At 30.6% G+C, this 22027-nt stretch overlaps 1 protein-coding gene across 1 annotated transcript; it reads left to right on the top strand.

Moving 5' to 3' along the window:
• Window positions 1-4457: 4457 nt before the first annotated feature.
• LOC102613727 (protein ZW2) lies at window positions 4458-5440 on the top strand. Its single transcript, XM_025096862.2, has one exon. It carries the CDS (start codon window positions 4686-4688, stop codon window positions 5271-5273), a length of 588 nt encoding a protein of 195 aa, XP_024952630.2. The 5' UTR covers window positions 4458-4685; the 3' UTR covers window positions 5274-5440.
• Window positions 5441-22027: the final 16587 nt, after the last annotated feature.

Below are 22027 nucleotides of genomic sequence, written 5' to 3'. Positions count from 1 at the left end.
AATGTCTGTCTCTCTGTGTCTCTCTCTCTATACAAATACATATTGGGTCTCTGATCTATTGTTATTATTTTAGCACCACCCTTAATTAACAAATAATTGGGGAAATTAAGCCATTCGTGAGTTGCTTAGACGTCTTGGACAACTACACCGTCGGGATGCTTTGCTTGTCGTTTATGATCTAATTGCAAAAGTTTAGCTGTCCTGTTACGTATGCTAGCGGTTTCCGCCTTGCCATTATATGCGAGCGGTCATAAAAGCACGTAATAATTTAATAATAATCATTCGTGTTTTTGATTTTTGGCAATGGTGGGGCTCAGCGTCCAGCCCCATAGGTTTGGCACAGCTATAATAAAACGGCTCTCCGTATGGTTCATGATGATCTCGCTTTTGCCCCTCAAGTCGTGTCAACGCCGTTTCTGTGGATCCTTTTCTTTCTAATAAAGTATGCTACTGTGAAACAGAAAAAAAGTGGAATGCATGGTAATGACTAATGACTAGTGAGCTGGTTGCATGTTTAATTGGGCCCCCAGTGTTGTTTTCTTGGGCTTAACTTAAGGTGCAAGCCGAGGCTGAGAAAGGAATTTCACGTGCATGCACATGAAAATTTTCACGGAAGCGGGTCTGGTTTCTGATTTTTCGCAAGAATTCGCTCGCTGATGCCAAAAGGGGGATATCATCATACACTATCCATATGGTTTCAGATATTACTTAGATGGACTGAATGGCGAAATAGACGCATACGGCCTCCACTAAAAGGACATAACTGAACACAAATACAAAACACCACATTTTAAAATTTCAATTAAGTGTGGTTGCTACATAGTTGAGCTGATAAAAACCTCACGGTGGTGTGCTACAATTGCTTTGGCTTTTGAATCCCGCTCATATATCAAATGGCAGGAGGACTTGGTTGGTTGGCTGGCATTAGACTATGCTTCAAATAACAAATGATTATATAAAAATGAGCTCACATGAGCTCTAGGTTCGAACCAAGACCATCAAATGACCTCAGTATCAATAAACTCAATGGCCTATCGACTATTGTCTGTTTCACACAAGACACTGAAAATAGGCAGCCAGGTAGCTTAAAGTTATATATGTATGCAATATGTTTTAAGCATGCAGGTACATGATAATATCCGTCTGTTGTTTAAATTTGGCCTGTGATTTTGCTGACCAAAATTTTCATTTTACAAATGTCTTAACATTTACATAGGACTACTTAGAATGGCGATTGTCCCAAGATTTCATCCACCAATATAATAATGTGTGATACTAAAAGCTGACAGGAATGACAATTCTTCCCGCAAATCTATAAGTCTGCAATTATCCACCTGCTAAAACATGTCCGTAGGTAATTTTGTAGATAATGACAGTTTTGATAATACGAATCAAAACTATTTTCAAGTAACGGATGAATTTAATAAAGAGAAAAATCTAATAGATACCGCAAACAGGTATCCACTAACATGCATTATTATTATTATTTTTTTTTTTTTAAGTTAGAGTAGGACTATTAGCACCTCTCTAAAATTTTTTTAAACCCCGTTTTTTATTATATTCTATTTAATGTCAAAAGTACCATTTTTCTAAATAAATACTATTTTCATTTATAAATCTTACAATTTCTAATAACTTTCTCACTCTTTTAGTCTTAATAATTGTATTCCTCTCTTCAAACTTTCTTTATTATTTAATTTCTAAAAAAAATCTAAAAGAAAAAGTAAGAAAAACCTTATAAAATATTAAATATTTTATGGGTCCAATATAATTTTATTGTACATATAAACTTTGGGTGCAACAATTAGTTTGAAAATCCTTAACAAATTATTTGTAGTGAGATAAAATTTTATTTAACTTATTTTCTCTCAATGTTGTATCCTAATTTTGTTGCTACATATATTACAAGAGTATTATTTTGGCTTAAAAATTTACTTCTTAAATTTAGATTAATTTAATGATTAAAAAAATTTATATTGTGCAAGCAAAATAAAATTGGAACAGAGAAAGAAAATATAAATAAGATTAATTCTATTTATATTTGTCTTTAAATATAATTATAATATTACAGAAATTTTATAAGATCAATAAAGAGGTGCCAATAACTTGATTCGGGCTATTAAGGATTACCTTAATTTGGATTGGTAAGTTTCCCTCTCGCATATCTACAGAGAAGCTAATTTTGCTGCGGATTATATGGCGAACCTCGCTTTTTCTATCCCTCTTGGTCTCATTGTGTACCCAACGCCTCCTTTGGGGGTTAGGTCCTTTTTACTTCATGATTCATACGGGATCTCGTATCCCCGCCAAGTTGTCCTTTAGCTCTTTTTAGAGCCCCATTTTATCAAAAAAAAAAGAGAGGTGCCAATAACTTTTAATATTTTCAACATGAAAATATATCCGTTAAAATTAGAAAATGTTAGGCCCAATCCTCATTTCCTAAACGTAACTCGTTGCCGCTGCCCTGGTCAACTGAGTAACCAAACTGCAATTGTTAGCTATTTTGTGTATGGAGGTGAGGATTTTTGTTGTCTTTATTTGCTTATGAATTGAAAATGAAAGCTAATCTGTACTCACGTATAAATGATGTCGGCTGAAATCTCCAGTTTTTGTCCAACACCCACCACAACGTGAGGAAGTTTAAATTTTAGAATATATAACCAAATCAGCCTAGAATTCTCTAAGGTTGCAATTACTGAATCTTTTCTTCACCGTCTTTTTACTTTGAGCGCTCTAATTCTATTCAAAATCTGAAAGTCTTCATTTGATAAACTTTAATTTCTTATTTAAATTGATAGTAATTAAAATCGAAATATTTCATATGTATTTTTTGGGCTAATTTGATAAATTTACGTTTTGAATTATGTAAAAAAAAATCTATTGACTGCCTATACAAATTTGATAATTATCCAAACCTGCAATGGGCAGTTTTTTTTTTTTTTTCCTTAAATTGAAATTCATAGTGGGCGTAGATTTGACAAAAAAATCCAGGCCGACTAGGCCTATATCATAAAATTGCGGATATTGGCCAAAAAATTTAAAGCCCACTCCAAATGGACTTGGTTAAGGACTTTTGCAAAACGCTCTCAAGCCCATACTTTAATTTATAAATTAAAAATTAAATTAAATTGAAAATTTCTTTTTAATTGAAAGAGTTAAATCCCTCGTTCTATTTTGGATTAACATTCTTTTTAATAAACATGAGTGTTGAGCTTCTTCGTAAAATACAACGCATAAACATAATTAATATCTAAAAAATAAATAATTTTAATTTACAACAATAAATAATAAGAAGAAGAGAAAAAGAAATGTAAATATTTGCTTAGAGATAACCGGTCTAGACCCATTCGAGAAGTAATTAATATTTTTTTTGTTTAATAATAATAATCATCTAAATTTAAATATTTTTTTAACTTATAGCTTAATTAAAAATTTATTTAACAAAATCCCAAGCCCGGCCCAACCCTATGCCCACTCAATTTAGACGGACTTTTCACAGGTCATAGACCTAATATCAATTATATGGGCTTGGGCCTGTGCTTGAGAAAGCCCAACCCAAGCCTGCTAATTGTCAACCGTAAGTGGGCATGGTGCGAGTTTGGTAATTTATTTATTAATTTTTTTTTTTGTGCAGGTGTGGTGTTGACAAACTCACACTCTACCCAACGTTACCCCTTGCCATCCCTACTGTCAACTGACTCGTTATGTAGGCTCTGCTGACATTATTTTTAAGATTGGAGCTTTTAATATCCACTAAAATTCTTAAAACACCCCTTTTGAATTTTATTTCCTAACATACCCAATCTAATTTATGAAATACAAACGTAGATATTCAAATTAATCATCCTTCCATAAATTTCACCCTAGAAAAAATAATTTCAATTTTTTTTATTTATAAAATATATAAAAATCCTAAAATATTTGTTTTCATCTTATTACAATTTTATATCTCCATAGATATAAACTCTAATAATTTTCTATTTTTGATTAAAATTAAAACATAAATTACCAGTTGAAGTGGATATAGAATTTTTTTTTTTAAAAAAAATCAATTTATGTAATTATTTAATTAATTTTTTATTCAAAAAATAAATATAAATAATTTATCTTAAATTATTTAACTAATTTCAACTAAAGAAAAGAGTTTTTTAAAGAATTTTAAAGGGTATGGAAGGCCTACTCTATTTAAAATCACAGGGACTTTTCAGCCGATGTCCAGTTTAACTAGTAGCCACCAAACCCAAGAGGCCCATCCAAAATTTCTACACCCCTCAAGACCAAGAAAATCATGGGCCTCTTTTATCCAACAGTGCTGATAGTTCCTATAAATTAATACAAAAAAAATTAATTTCAGTCACCGCCCCCGCCAAATACCGGACAAAACTCTTACCTCGTTTCTTTTATTTTTGCTGCTTTTTTTTTTTTATGTTCTCAGAAAAGTCATTATTCTGTAAGCAAATGTCACACAACCGACCACAGTCCAGAGCTTATCCACCAAGCAAAATTCAAATAAATAAATAACAACGTATTTAAAAATTTATACCTTTCCGACGAAGTAACTTTCAATATTTAGTTGGATGACAACAAAATAATAACTGATATATGCAAGACTGTGCATAAATAAAGACTCTTGTTGCCTCTCACTCTCACTGGCTCTTTCTGCGTTGGCTCGTTCAGCTGGAGGGATGAACTTCGAAGCATTCTTCAAAGACTGGCTCATTCGGCAGGAAAACTTATCTTATCAGCTCCTCGATGCCATCGCTCCAGAAAATATACACAACAACGAGCTACACCAATGTTTGATCGATCAAGTTTTATCTCATTACCAACAATACTACTTAGAGAAATCACTGGCGGCCACTGAAGACGTGTTTCAAATCATTTCCCCTCCCTGGCTTACCTTCCCCGAAAGAACATTCCTCTGGATTGGCGGGTTCCGGCCCTCCTTAATCTTCAAGCTAATCGCCAACTCTGTTCAGGATCTGACAGCGGAGCAAGAGAGTGAGGTCCAGCAAGTGAAAGCGGAGACACGAAGAGAAGAGAGGGAGCTTGGACAGACAATGGCGAGAGTTCAAGAGAGCGTGGCATCGGCGCCATTCATGAATTTGGCGAGACGATCTGCGAATTTAGTTGATAGGGAAGTCCCAGAGGCGGAAGCGGCGATGAAAGAACTTCAGAAAGGGATGCTTGCGGTTTTAGAGGCGGCCGATGCGCTTCGTAGTACGGCTGCAGCAGAAACTTCTGCAGATTTTGCGCCCAATTCAGACTGTTAAGTTTTTGGCGGCAGTTGCGCAGTTTCATTTGACAACCCGGAGGTGGTGTCTGGACCGAGACCAAGGCTTATGAGCAATACGATAATCCCTTTATCTTTTTTTCTGGGTTAATGACACCGTATTTCCTTGTTTTAATATTTAAGCTTAGATAAAATGGTGTGGTTATTTTCCTTTTAATTATCAACTCACTGACTCGCACACCCATCATCAAAATTTTTAAAAGATATCCACACTACGAATCTACCTAAATGTCAAATGGACAATTAGCTTCAGTTCAATATCTCTAGTAATTAGTAATTAAATTTTATTATTAACTTAAAATTATCAAACGTGCCGAAAGAATTCCCAAATAAGCATTGAGTATAAAATGACTTTGTCTAAAATGTTTATCAAAAAGACTTCTAAACTTATTCATTAAGCTGTAAGAATAAATGAAGGATAAGTTGCTCCCCCCTCCTCCACGACTACAACCACTTTTTCATACCTTCAAAACAAAAAAGAAAAAAAGAAAAAAAAAAAACCTAATGCATTATTTAATATTATTGGTAAATTAATATATTTTTATTACATATTTAAATTGTTGATTGTACATTGAATATGTATTATGAAACAAAAAAAAATACAAATTAAGAACATGGTATCAAATTTATAAGTTTGTCTAAAAAGAGAGAGAAGGTTGCATTACATTGTAATTCAAATTAATGAAGTTTTTACAGCATTAAATAATCGTGAACCCCTCACGGGATATAACCTGCATTACATTAACTTCTAATTGATTATTTCATTAATTTCAATTTTTTATATCAATTGTTATTTTGAATATTAATAGTCAATTATAATAGCTCTAAATTGTCACTGCCACTCCTAACAACCGTTTTTGCAGTCACTGGGGGCTGAAATTGGAGTTCATTTTGGTATCATTAGGATTCTCATTGCTTGAACATTGCAATGTTACAAATTTCATTAAAAATGGAGCTTCTGTTGCTACAGATTTATGCTTAAAAGTTTTGATACTTGAAAATTTGACTGTAAATATATTGCAAATAAAAGATCTTCTTTTGGTGAAACTTGCACTATTGCAAAGCTCTATCGATAAGGATTCCAATAGTATAAAAAATTAAGTCAAATAACACCAAAATGTTATGTCAGCAGTGGTTGATGGCTTGACGCAGTTGCTAGTGAATTTTTTAAATTAATTAATATAATAATAAATATAAAATATTAACATCAATTTAATAACATGCTAATGCTATACAAATTATACAATATAGCTTATATTAAAGGGAACTTTACAAAAATAACCCTAAAACTTTTTATTTTTTGAATTTAACCCCCTAACTTTTTATATCATAACTAGTCAAATAATATTTTTTTGGACCAAATAGTCCTCATCACTTTCAACAAATTTACAAACAAATGCCACTCTCGAAAATCCAAGAAAAATCTAACATCTCAACAAATCACCAAGCCTCATCACTCTCAACAAATCACCAAACCCCATCACTCTCAACAAATCACCAAATCTCATCAAACAAATATTATATGTTACCAATTGGGAAGTTTCTTAAGGTTAGTATATGTTATTGCACAATATGAATCTTTATGTATTAAGTTCAATGTTTAGGTTTGAAATTGATATGATTTTGTTGTAAATGTTTTTATTTTTCATTAGTAAAATAATATTGTTATTTGAAAATTTGACTGTAAATATACTGCAAATAGAAGATATGTTTTGGGTGAAACTTGCACTATTGCAAAGCTCTATCGATAAGGATTCTAATGTATAAAAAATTAAGTCACATAACACCAAAATGTTACGTCAGCAGTGGTAAATGGCTTGACGCAGTTGCTAGTAATTTTTTTTGAATTAATTAATATAATAATAAGTATAAAATATTAATAAATATACTTAGTATTAATTTCATGTAAGTACGATATTGTGAAGCATGAAATATTGGTTAACATCAATATAATAAAATTCTAATGTTATACAACTTAATACAATATGACTTATATTAAAGGAAAATTTACAAAAATAATCCTAGAACTTTTTAATTTTTTGAATTTAACCCCCTAACTTTATCATATCATAACTAGTCAAATACTAGTTTTTTGGACCAAGTAGTGTTCATCACTTTCAACAAATTTACAACACAAATGCCACTCTTGAAAATCCAAGAAAAATCTAACATCTCAAACTCAACAAATCACCAAACTTCATCACTCACAACAAATCACCAAACTTCATCAAACAAGTATTATATAACTAAAGATATAATCATCAATTGGGAAGCTTTATAAAGTTAATATATGTTATTGCACAATATGAATATTTTATGTATTAAGTTTAACGTTTAGGTTTGAAATTAATATGATTTTGTTGTTAATGTTGTTATTTTTCATTCACAAAACAATGTTGTTATTTGCTAAAGTACTTAGTTTGAGTTGAGAAATTAAAAAAAAAAATCACTAAAAACAATATAAATTCGAAATAAAAATGAAATCCAAATTTAGTGGGATAGGTTGATTTAGTGCGACAAACAGTGAGACAGATGCCTATCACACTAAATCAGCATTGTGTTTATGTGCGATAGGGTAGTGCGACAAGTACTTATTGTACATAAATAATGTGCTGATTATAAACGATAGGCTCACTGTTTGTCGCACATAATTAGTATGTCCCACGAAATTTCGAGATATTTTCTAAAAGTCATAACTTAAGTTACATGTGTCCATTTTGGGCATATAATATATCATTTCGAAGCTTTTGAAGAAATAAATCAAATCCAAGTCCGCTTGCATTGTAAAAAAGACATATGTAGCCTAAGTTATGACTTCTGAAAAGTGTTTGTCATATGAAATAGTGAGACAGACTAATTTCGTGCAATATGTAGTGGGATAAGCGCTAATTGCATTAAATCAGCCTTATGTTTATGTGTGATAGTCACATGTTTCACTACCTATCGCACATAATCAGTCTGTCCTATGAAATTTTCGGACACTTTCTGGAAGTCATAACTTAAGCTACATGTGTCTGCTTTAAGAGTATAATATACCATTTCAAAGCTTGCGACAAAACAAATCAAATTCAAAATCATTTATGTCATTCTATCACCTATTGAAACTATCAAATTTACTTGAATCTAAGTGCGACAAGCACCTATCACACTGTTGCACATAATCACAGTATGTGTGACATTTATATATGATGTGCAGTATATTCACTTTATCATATTTTGTAGTGTGTAATCTTATTTATTTTGTTCTTTTAATAATTTTCAAGCATAATGCATTTAGTTATGCTTTAATTGTGTTACGACAGTTGGTGGGAGATGTTGGCGAATAGCTGTATGAAGTACGTGAACACCAAAGTTCAGTTTTTTTTTTGTTAAAAAAGATTGTACGTTCGATTAGTTTCTGGCAAAAGAGTATGAAATTTCATAAATAAATCCTAATAAATATAACTTACTTCTCAAATACTCTCACATTTTGACTAAAGCAAATGAGGGTAAAGTTACTTACCTCAAACAAGATAAAAATGATAATTTTTTATGCTACTTTGTAGCTCTTGGATCGTTCATCAAGAGTTGCATGTGCATCATGTTAATGATTGCTGTAGATGGTGCTCATCCAAATGGGTCATATCGTGAAAGTATGTTTGTGGTAACATGCCTAGATGGAAACAATCAACTGTATCTGTTAGCCATTAGAGTCATCAATTCAGAAAATAATGATACTTAGGAATGGTTTGTAATGAAATTACATGAAGTGATTGGTGATAGACTAGAGTTAGTAATTATCGTCGACCGATGCACTACCATTAAGAGAGTTGTTTTGAAAGTATTTCGCATTGCTGCCTATGACGTTTGTTTTTATCATGTTAAAGGTAACATAAACAAAATTTAAGATGTCCAAAGCTATTTATGATGAATTTGAATCTGCCTATATAAAGACAACAAAAGAATATGGACATGGAGAATTTAAAAAATAACTTAAGGGGTTGTGGATGATATATTTGGGTGTTGCTAATTATTAAGATAATAATGTATGTATGTATAGTTGGGCAAGGTTTAAATTCGAAGGTAAGAGGTACAATATACTTACCACCAACATCGTAGAAAGCATGAATTCTTTCATGAGAGAATCGCAAAAAATTTCTATTACTCATCTTGTTGATCACTTTAAAAAAACACTGCAGCAATGATTTTATTATAAAAAAATTATGGCTGAATCGATAAGTACTCATCTAACAATGTAGGCAAATGAAATATTCGATGAGATGAGAATTTTGACTGAAAGAATGATTGTCCATCCAATGTCTCAGTAGGAATTCCATGTTTTGGGTGGTGGTATCAAAGAAAAGATAGTTGACATACGTAATAAGACTTACCCTTATCAAGTATTTTAACTTGATTAGCTTATCTGTTTTCATGCAATTACTTCTTATCTAACCGTTTGAGTAGATTATGCACAATCAGTAGAGCTTGTTGGTGACGTGATAATCTGGGAAGTTCTAGTGGAAATCTAAAAAATGAAGATTAACCCATTATTAGAAGCACCACCACCTGGTCGTTGTCCAGAAGCACCATCACCTGGTCGTTGTCCAGAGTTAAGAGTACCTTATATCGATGAGGATGTAAATTGGATGATTGTGAAATGTACCAGACCATAATCACAAGAGATGTAAAAATCTTATTGCATTGAATCCAAACTAATTGTATTATTCCAAGTAATTATGTATATTACTCTTATTTTTTGTGTTGTGCAATTATATATAATAAAATATTTTATTTTATTTATTATTGCATACTAATTAATAAAATAGGTCCATAATTACTTATGACTAAATATATCAATATAACAAAAAATTATATTTATTTAAGTAGAATAAAACAAAATTATATATCAACACTCAAATGATTACAATGATTTTCAATCTAATACCATCATTAAATATATCTTATTTGAATAGTTTCAACTGTCATTTTGTTAATTTTTCCTGGATGGCTTTTACATCTGTGTCTAGTTTATACACGCTTGTGATACACCCAAGGAAGTGATAGCCATAAGGTACCTTCATCATGTATCTGATATAAGTTACATAATTAAATTATTATGTTATACAATTACATGCAATAAATTAATAACATTAACAAGAACAAAAAAAGGACTGACACTTAGTGTGACGGGGTGCCTGTCGCACCAAATATGGTGCGAGAAGAACCTTGTCGCATAGCAAGCAAGGCACGCGCGTGCCTATTGCATGCACGCGAAAGCAGTGAGCATGAGCGATGTCCGTACGACAGGAGAATTCGCGTTGTGCATGTGTGTGACAGTGGGGCGTTTTGTTCTTTCATCGATCACCAAATTTTCTCTCTGTCCCACTTGGTATACTTAAAACACACCACATAACTCAACAAGCACCCCATTGCACCTTGATTATACAAAAATTAAACTCAAAATATCTAAGAGAAATTTCATCAAACACCTAATGTGCAATAATTATAACCCATCATTTTGATTAAATATTTTTCATTATATCCCTCTAACAACTTATAATCATCTAGAATCCCAATCAAATTCATTCAAATCATTAAAAAATGATGACGTTAGTTTACCTAGGGTTGGGGCTCTTGTCAATTTGTTGGACTTGTTTTGAATTTAGATAGATTGCGGTGGATTCGATTAGATTTTAGTTTGCCAGTGTTATTGTTGTTCGACGTTGCCATTGTCGTTTATTGTTCGCTCTTTAAGAGATAAAAGTTTCGGACGTGGCTAGAGAGATAGGAAAAAGTTGGCTGAATAAAATGTGGAGGGTAATTTGGGGCAAAAAAAAATTATTTAGTTAGTTATGATAAGGAAAAAGTTAGGGGGTTAAATTTAAAAAATTAAAAAATTAAAGATTATTATTGTAAATTTTCCTATATTAAATTATCTAATATACTATAATACAATACAATATTTCTATTGTAACTATTATGTTAATAACCTAGAAGAAACATCTTAGACATTGAGCTAACTTTGAGTTAAAATCTTAACGATGGATTAGGAAAAGACCAAAAAACGGGTTTTATTAACCATGTGGCAACGTAGGTAGACTCCATGAACGTGAAGGATTTTCCTTGCAATGAATTATGGGCAGTATAAGCACTGAAATCAGTCCAAAAAGAGGGTGCTGCTGATTGCACCCACATATCAGGTGTATTCATGGTGAAATGGGAGCGTATTTAGAAGATTGCGGATGAAGGAAGACATTGCTCTTATGTGGCTATGCCCACGCTTTGGGCTGTCGATCATTTTCTTTGGGTCGGTGGATTTAGCTAGCAACTGGAAATCATTAGAATTTCCTGATGGCTAGATTTAGGTTTAGTACAAGGCATTCGGCTAGGATTACATCTCTCCTTGTTTTTGTTTTTGTTTTTGTTTCTTTTCTTCTTTTTTTTCCCTCTCCCGTTGTTAAATGAGTGGTCAAGATTAAATTTTCAAATTTGATATTAATAATCAAACCAATTTAATTGTCACTTTATTTATAATTAAGCCAACTTTTTAAACTAAATATGAAAACAAAGAGAGACAAATGGAGAGAAAAAACAATAAGAAGATTCTTATCTTTTGTTAGGTTGCATTATCCACGAGAAAATGTTAACTAAACTAAATGCCAATAAAAATAATGAATTATCTCGAGTTATAGTGTATGTAAATAAAGTGAATTAATTTGCCTGAGATTACAATTGTTTTTGTCACGTTTTGTCCAAGTAACTATATCCTGAGTTGTAAGTTACAATAATGCAAAATTTTACAAAGAGCCAAATGGTTGCATAGTACGATTTTTTAAATTTTGTTAAGTATTATAATACACACAAAAGAAAGGAAAAAAAACTCCCTTCTGGATGACAATGATATTTAAATTTAATTGGTAAATGACGATGTTTAAGCACTAGATATTCTAGAACAAAATTAATTAAAATTAAAATGTCAATAAACTAGTAAAGAGGAGATGCATTAGGTGTTGACTTGTCGCTCGCAAAATTAATTTTCGACGTTTGCTTCTAGAGAAAGATATGTAATAAATTTGTCAAGTTAGGTAAATTAGTTGATGACTCAATTTGTATTTGACCAAGCAATCATCACTTGGTATCTGGATGATTAAAAATTTGGGATTAGTTAATTGAAGAACATACACCACGTTGTCTAGCATCAGTGATGTATTGAAAAGTCTTAACATTCTGGACAAAATATATACCCAAGAGATGAGATCAATTATGAGAATGAGATTCCTTAATTACTCAATTTAAATCATGTAAGTGGTGTTAGTATATTCAAAGAATTAATAAAAATTACTTATATTTCAGTTTAAAAGCAGTATTATTGACATATCCAAGGAATTAACGAGCGGTGGTGGGTATGTGAAAAAGTGAAAAGAGAAACCGCGGATAAGTTTAATTCCAATTATATACGAGTCCTTAAGTGTAATTACGAGAATAAAATGGGTATTACAAGAAGAATTAACGGGTGCAAATAATAGCTTACTAAAGTAAACAACCAAGTTTACCCATTCCTCAGTGACTTGTCAAAAGATAAATAAAATATAACGGCATGTGAATATTTTTATTCGTTTATAATTTATTTGTTCTCCCGTTTGGCAGGTGGTGGGTCAACACCCATAGACGGAGCTGAAGCCCATAACCTGCATGATTATTATTATTATTAATTTTCTTTTCAGGTATATGTTTTGAATTTAGAATTCTAAGTTTTGTTTGGACTTTTTTTGGTTAATCTTTTTGTTAAGGTCATAATTCGCTCTAAATATTAGGTTTTTTTTTACAAGCGACCAAACTTTGAGAGGGACAACTCTGGAGAATACAATAAAAATAAATTAATTTTTTTTGTTTAAAATGTTTTTATGAGAATGAGAAATCTTATTAGTTAAATATCAACATTTCCTCCTATTGTTGCTCGAATTCATGATTCACAAATTTTGATATTCAATCATCATATTTTTATATATAATTACAAACACCCACAGCATATTTTAATAACAACAAAAATGTTATGATAACAATTTTGGTTTTATTTTGAAAATTTTCATTATATTTACTTCAAATCAAATACTTATTTATTTATTTTTTTGGTTGAGAAATCAAAGAATTGGTTGTGTTATCATGTTCCTAAATTTTATCTATTTATTTAATTAGCCTAATTGTAGACGAGTTTTTGGATTACAATTGGTTCCATTTTATTTGGTGCAAATGATTTTATTTCGATATAAAATTTGATTGACTTTGGAAAAGGGTGTGTATGTTTAGAGATTGACTTTGAGCGGGCACAACAATTTAAACCTAAAAAATCACTAGAACGCGCAAAAGAAGAAGGTGTATTTTATAAAAATAAAAAGAAAAGGGGTCTTTAATGTTAGTTTAGAAACAATAGTTTGATAATTTAAACAGGACATTTTAGAGTACAATAAAAACTAAGGTACTTTTTTGATATTTTCCATAAAAGTTTCGACAGTCAAGTCGTATGCTCGTGTTTCACGGGAAAATCAGCGGCGGACGAGCTAAGCAACAAGGTTTGTTCATGGGCTCAGTCCAAAAACTATAGAAGACAATTTTGTTTATAGCTTTCTTAAATCAAGAATTTGGCCTCGCGGACTAATTAAACATATTAAATTTTGGTTCAAAATTTACTTTAAAAATCACACGAATATTCAACAAGGTTTGTTCATATGTGTATGTATTATATTGAATCTTGATATTTTATTTTTCTTTCTTTTCTTTTTTTTGTATTTTATGTTAGTAAAAAAATTCAGTCTCGCTGAATTAATTTCCTAATTGTGCCACTGCAGAAAATTAAAATTTATAAAAACAAGGAGGGTAAGGCCAAGTGGCTGTCTTTTACCCCCGCAACAAAAAAATTTATAATAATCATATTGTGTAGTTTTGAACTACAGATAAAATTAATTATAAATCTGACATTGCGTTCCATAAACTAACACAATTATAGTGGCAAAGTTATATATTAATGAAAAGTTGGTGATCCTTGCGGTTCGTGCTAAACTTTGGTCAATAAAATCATTATAATGACTTAAAAGAAAATGTAGAATAACAACAAAATTGAGCAATTGAAGCATGATAATGACTAAAAGCTAATGCCACGGTTGAAGCACTCGAAGACTGAAGACTCAAAGGGCCGCCAATATAAAAAAGTGGGAAATGGACAGAAAGATGCACATTATATTCATCTTTCCAGATTATCCACCATTTTGATTATATTATACGATTCCTTATATAGAATCATATCCTAAAACATGAATATGAATTGAAACTTAGAGGCCAAAGATGCCAAACAACATTAATTAATTTAAGGCTACATTATAGATCACTAAGAAAGACCGACTTTTCTAATTGCATTATTAAATTGCTTCAAAATTTAGAAATGGGAATTAATGGTCAAAGTTTGTATGATCAATCTAGTGGGTCCAGTGAGTGCCAAAATTCGATTTGATTAACAAAAGACTAACACAGCCGGTAATCAATGAATGGACATGCACTGACAGATTATTATTTGCCACGATCAAAGTGGAAAAAAAAGAGCGAGAGAAAGAAAGAAAGAAAGAAAGAAAGAAAAAGCCTTGCAAAACGTCTTCTTTTCTGATTCCTTTTTAGCTTTTGAGCTTTAATGGATGACAGAAAAAGAGGATCATATGACTAGAAGACATTTTTGAAAGTGTGTGGAATGTGAATGGAAAGTATCATGCATGCCCAAGACTCTTAAGCGGCTCGGAGCTGTTCGTGTTCCTCTTTTAAACAACAAGGTTTCAATTATTAACCAGCTGAGTGTGATCAGCTTTGTTGTTTGTGCTTTCTTTCCTCCTTTTTCCATTGTTAATAAATTAAAATTTAAGAATCCAATGTAATTGTTGCTATAAATCTAGCACTAATATGCTGGGAATGTCTTATTAGGACTTAGATCTGTAGTAGTATCTGCCCATCATAAAACATTCTCTTATTCTCTAACTATATGCTGATATAAATAAATAATTGATTGCCCAAATGTGCCTTTCTCAGTATTTATTTATTAGTTTTACTGGGTTAATAAGACAAACTCTCGATGGTAAAAGCAAATTTAAGTTTTGATTCTGTAATGATGTGCATCTAGAAGGTCTAGCTCATCTAGAAGCAGCCCGTGCCTGAGACGCAGCTTTAATTAAATAAACTAAAGCTGTCAACAAGAAGACAGCAAAAAGATATACATGCAAATGTAAGAAGAAAGCGACGGAGCAGCGGCCACAACTCATTATCACCGAACAAAATGGTTGTAAATTAAGACTTGAGCACTGCACTGCACTGCTAGATGGGGGAAAAAAAATAGAATAAGATAGCGCTATCGATCTATAAATTTGATAAGCAAATAAATATGATGGCATTATTTCATAAAAATTTAATGTTGGATTGTTTGTAGCTCGTTTTCAGTACGTAGATTTTCTCCATTTGGGACCCAATAGATTTAAGTTAGATCAGTTCTAAAATGATATAGTCTAAATGTTTGTTCTTGAAATATTTGGATTGTAGAAGAAATTATATATCATTATCCATCTGAAACATAATTGAGTTTCAACCATAAAATGGGACTCGAATATGTATCCTTAACTTCAGCTACAATAGCATGCGTTATTGTTACAAACATAAATTGTCTGTAACAGAAAATCAAACAAAATAAAAAAGAACAAATGACAAATTAGTTATTTTGAGGAAACTAAGACATCTATAAACATGTTTTTGGTACTTCGTGGGATTAAATACCTCCTAATATAATTTTTCAATTGTCGAATAATATATTGCAGCTTCCCAATATTGACATTGATATTAGTTTAAATACTAATATTAGTTTAAATACTAACTTACAGATAATTTTTTTTTTTTTTATAAGAACTTACAAATAAAGCTTGGAACTAAAGAATAGAAGCCACAATCCTAAACTAAAACAAAAAATTAACTAATTAACTAACTACTGATTTATAGAGTATATTATAATAAAAAAATAAAGAGCCCCCTAAATTACGTTTAATGTAATTTACGCCACACATAGTAACAGTACCATATTAGTGGGACCCATTACTGTTGCTGTGTGTGACGTAAGTTATATTAAACTCGTAACTTAGCACTGGCCAAAAAATAAAGGTATCTCAAGACTTGAAAATCGCATCAATCACGCTTAAGTTTCAATGTTAATGATGCAGGGCTAATCACACCCATCATTCATTTTTAGTACTCACTTCCTTATAGAGAAGTTAGATTGAAATAAAACAAAATCATAAACCATATGAATTGTGAACGCGACATGGGCGAGTTGACAGACGCAATATTTCCCATTATTTTATTTCGTATCAAATGAAGGGCGATGATTAATCCTCAATGGTTTTGACATTACAGGACGGCAGGGATAAAGAAGTAGAAGAAGAAGGATCAGATAGTACAATTTAACCCAGTCAAAAGTTTTTCTAATTTTCCGAAACTAGTGAGAAATGTTTTAGCCACCGGAAGAAAATTAGAAGTGGGTATTTACAATACAACTAATGCTCCCATTTTTTGGTTGAATACCTCAAATTCTCCATTACATCTCTGGTATTTTTCCTTTTTCCGCTAACTTCATACATAATGCATTATATTATGTACATAAAAGAGTGAAACTCGAAAGATCAACATTAAAAAATATTGAAAGTGTTAAAAAGTTGAAAAGTTAAAGAATGGGGGTTGTATTGTGGCTACCCTCCAACGTTACGTCTGAATCACTATTATTTTCAGTCCACGGATTTCGAATGCTCTCTTGTCAATTCGTCCATTCAGCTGAAGCACCAAAATCATTGTTTAATCATGTACGAAATTTCAACAGAGGCATTAAAGTAAGTAGTCTTTGGCGGGTGCCCCACCTCAAGTGGCTAGCCCACAGCCTAATTAAACCTTGTCATCGACTATTCTTCTCATCTTTTGGTCATGGAATCTCAATAATTTCCCCTCTCTCTACATATAAAAGTCTAACAATATTGTTAGAAGTATGTGTTGCTAAGCACTTAACAATTTGTCTCCTCCTTCAACTATTTTTTTATATATACAAAGTGTTTTTAATCATCCCTTATTTATTTATTCAATTATATAGGAGAGGCCGGGAACCGTCCATGACCTGTCGTAGAGAGAAAACGTCTCCAATACCAATGGCTCTACCAAGTACACCAACCTTGAACCCTCTGCGGTTCTGCCCTTTTATTTCACCAAATAAACAAAGAAGTAATTTTCTTTTTTCTTATTATGGTAACAAAAAACTCAAATTCAGAAAAGTGGCAGCACACTTACCGGGGTAAGAATTTTACAATATCGAAGACAGATGATTATGGGCGCACGTGTTGGTGAATGCATTTCATGTGTTTGACTTACAATACACGGTGTGTCTTGGGATTGGAAATTAAAAATGATTGGACAATTGTTTCTTTTATTAAATGACTCCGAAAATAAATATTATGCCAGATGTCAATTGTCTGTTGGGCTGAACCTCACTGCACTGCACTGGAGCCACGAATAGAAAAGATACAATGAACCGACAAAGCGTCTCGATCCTCTTGTCTTGTGTGATGGAGATAGTTCCACGCGCGGGGTTGGAGCGTTCTCGATACATCGCTTTCCAGTGGCGCTATCCAGTATCCACGCCCGTTGATTTGAACTAGCGAGTCAGTGAACGAGTGAGGCAATCGTTTTAGTCAACATCGGCAGCTCGAAGCAAGTACGTGTTTCACTTTTTATTCCCCCAGCAATATTTCGTTCTCACTGGGGAACCCGGAAACGTTTTTAAAACCAAGATTTGGCTTACTTTATTTGGGCCTTTTAATGCCCTCGTCTAAATTCAAATCATTTTCCTTACATTTTAGAAACAATGATTGAGATTTCAGCATGGCCGATTCATTTCACCCCCTTTTTTTTTTTTTAATTATTTTTCAAAACTAATTGATAGACCTTTAAACTTTTGGATTAATGGTGGACTTGTTCCATCAACTTTGCTAAGAGCGTAGAATCAAGTTTCTTTTTTTTTTTTTTCTTTTTTAGGGACTCAAATATATTTTTTCACGTAATTATAAGTGGAGGTAGATTTCTCTTCAAATATTAATAGATGTAAAATTTTAAAATTACTCTTGGTGATAATTTAGACTATATTATAAATATATAAATTATTGCAAGGTGTTCATAATCCAAACCAACTGAACCAATTAAATTTTAATAGGTTTTACCCTTAGATCAGATTGGATCATAATTTATATAATCCAATTATAGTGTGTTGGATTATATATTTAACTTTTCAAACCCAAAGCAAACCAATCTAACAATTAGTTAAACTTTTTTAAAAAATCGTTAATTAAACAAAAACAAAAATCCAATGACACTCTCATTTTTTTTAAATAAATAAATACTTAAGTGAAGTGGCTAAGGGCCAGTTTGGTAATATTATAACTTTTAAAATAATTATTGTTAATTATGTTATAGAAACAATCAACTATGAAGAGAATTAATTAAACGTTTGGCAAAATTTTTTTAAAAGTGCTATAAGTTTTAAAAGCAATCGTATATGTTTAATAAATCATACTGTTACACTACTGTAAGAATAGAAATGATTGAATTGAACATAATAGTGAATAAAATTTATTTATATATATTATAAACATGTATAAAAATATATTTTATTGTGTACATATAATAATTGATAGCTAAAATAAATATTTTATATTATTAATTTTATTTTTATTTTTTTTATCTCAATATAATTTGTAATACTATTAATTTCTTTAAATTTAATGATTTGATTTCCTAATTAATAAGGATGATTTGAATTTTTATAATAATATGAGGATATATAAAAAATTATTTTAAGTATAAAAGTGATTTACAAAATCAGATTTTGAAAATTCACTCATTTGTTTTTCAAAATCTACTATAAGAAGAGGTGATTTTATTAAAAGTGATTTCTAAAAAGACTTAGCTCTTACCTTTTCAAAATTACTTTTAAATCTTCCAAAAGCAATCTCAAATGAGCCTACTGATAATAATTGTTAATTTAACTTTCTTTATTTGTTTTTTTTTTTGAGTTATTTAGCTTTCTTCAGTAAATGAGCAATTATTAAGAAAAAAAATCAGGTGCCTTTATCATCTTTACTCCATGAGTGGCTAACTGCCAGTTTGATAATACTGTAACTTTTAAAATAATTATTGTTTGTTGTGCTATAGAAACAATTAACTATAAAGAGAATCAATTAAATGTTTGATAAAAATTATTTTTAAAAATGCTTTAAGTTTTCTAAAACAGTTGCATGTATTTAGTAAATACTAGCATTAAACAACTGTAAGAATATAAATAACTGAATTTGACATAATATTAAATAAATTTTTTACAAATTTATAGACATTTATAAAAATATTTTTATTGTGTAATATAATAACTGATAACTAAAATAAATATTTCATATTATTAATTTTAACTTTTTTTATTTTTTCATCTCAATATAATTGGTAATAATGATAATAACTTCTTTAATATTAATGATTTTATTTCCTAACTAATAAAGATAATTTTATATTTTTATAATTTATATGAAGATATATATAGAATTGTATAAAATATAAGACTAATTCTCGAAATTATATTTTGAAATACTATTTCTTTATGGCTTTTTGAAATATGTTGTAGAATGGGGTGATTTTATTAAAATGAATTTAATCACTTTTAAGCCTCACAAAAACAATCTCAAATGTGCCCCTAAGTAATTTTGATAGTCGTTAAGTTTTTAATTATATCATTTGATATTTACAGATTACATAATAGTAAGTATATTTTGACGTTAACGTTTACTAGCTTGATGCGTACTTTTAAGCTGTCTAATGATTGAATTAATTGAATGAGGTATGTTGAGAGATAGAGACACTTTAAAAAAAATTTAATGAGATTAACTGAGAAGTAAGGGCTAATGAGATAAACTAAAAGGGTCAAGTAGTTTCTATTTTTGGCTAAATGCTTCATTCGTCTCTTCTTCCTCAGTGTACCAGTTAATCTATGATTGCATCATCTTGTTAATTGCAATTTTCTTTTCAAAAAATGGAATGCAATGAAAATAAATTACACAGGTAGGAGCAAATTGTTTAAAGCTATTTATTATTAAAAATTGATTTAATTATCATTTGGGCATACTTAAAAATTATATATCTTCTTAAGTAATTTTTTTCACTAGGACAAAGTGAACATTGATTAATGGTGATTGATGAGATGAAAAAGAAAAAAAAGATCAAATATCATCGCTCTAATTGAATGAGATTTTAATCTAAGAATGAGTTGAATCGGTTCAGGAGTTACCAGATCCGATCTATAAAAACTGTTGGATTTGGACCAACAAAATCCCACTTAGACTTTTCAAAAAACAAAACAAAAAAAAAACTGATCGATAGAAAGAATCATGTAAGAATTCGAACTTATATGGGGGACAATTTTTCCACCTCATTTTTTTGATTGCATTCAGATGCGATGTGTCATTTTTCGCATCACACTTTACTCATCGGAGACTTTTCTTCTTTGTCGTCTTGGGGACTTTTAAGTAGTCCAGTTGCAGGAGATAAGTTGTGGCCCTCTAGCTTTATAGGGTTTGGCTTTAGCCATCCACGAGACCTTACATTTCAGTTCAATACCTAGTCTTTGACTGGAAAGTAGCATGGGTAGTTGAATAATTAATGCTCAGCCCCACAATGTGTTTTACTGCAACAATGATTTATAAAATGTGCAGACATCAAGGTGGATGCGGGGGCAAAATATTGCTTTGGAGATTTGTAAAAATTAGGACAACGTAGTAAATATAAAAATTTTAATAAAATTAATAAAAATATAATATATTTTTTATTATATAAATATAAAATTAATTTAATTTAATTTTTAAATTATAATAATTAATATTTATTAAATATTTTTATATTATAATTTAAAAATAACAATTATTATATTTATAACTCATGTTGTTTTGTCACAAAAATTATAATTTTTAATTCTTTAAATTTCACGACAAAACAACATGAGTTATAAATATAATAATTGCCACTTTTACAGTTTTCTATCGACTGATTTAGTTGATATGCACGGGGTTATGGAATATAAAATGATTTTTAACAGTTTAGAAGTGATTGATGATGTTGTCAACAAAAATAATTTTTTTTGTTCTTTCCTTCTAGAAGGACATCGTTTTGTCTTTGAAGTTTCTTGTTTTTCATTTTATTCTTGCAGGTCAATGGCCTGTTCTCCGGGGCTGCCTCTACCCAACTTTAAGCAAATAGTGGCACCTGTAGGTTTATTTAATATTGAACCAAAAATATAAAAAATTAAAAAAAAGGAGGATAAGAAAAACATCATATTATTTTTAAATTCAAAATCGTTTTAAGAAGTGCTGTTTAAGTACATTTTCTTTTTTTTTTCTTTTTTAAAATCCCATCAGGTTGTAAATCCGACACCCCTAATAATTTTTTTTTATTCTACCAAGATATTATTAATAAATATCCCGTGAAATTAACGTTTGACTTAGTACAAAATCCATTAATTTAAGATTTTACCTTAAGAGTAATTTAATGCATTTCGAGATTGATTATGTAATCTTACTTGTTAATTTTTAGGACACGTTAATAATTATTACTCTTCATGTAAAGCTTCTTGTAGAGTTTGCTAGCTGTAACTGTAAGTAT

This window comes from Citrus sinensis, chromosome 5 (assembly GCF_022201045.2).
Source record: "Citrus sinensis cultivar Valencia sweet orange chromosome 5, DVS_A1.0, whole genome shotgun sequence".
NCBI lineage: Eukaryota > Viridiplantae > Streptophyta > Magnoliopsida > Sapindales > Rutaceae > Citrus > Citrus sinensis.
The sequence above is the reverse complement of the archived record's forward strand: the minus strand, read 5'-3'. Positions and strand labels throughout refer to the sequence as shown.

Excerpts from the sequence above, each read along its gene's own strand:
- LOC102613727 (XM_025096862.2), top strand. The coding sequence starts at position 4,686 with ATGAACTTCGAAGCATTCTTCAAAGACTGGCTCATTCGGCAGGAAAAC.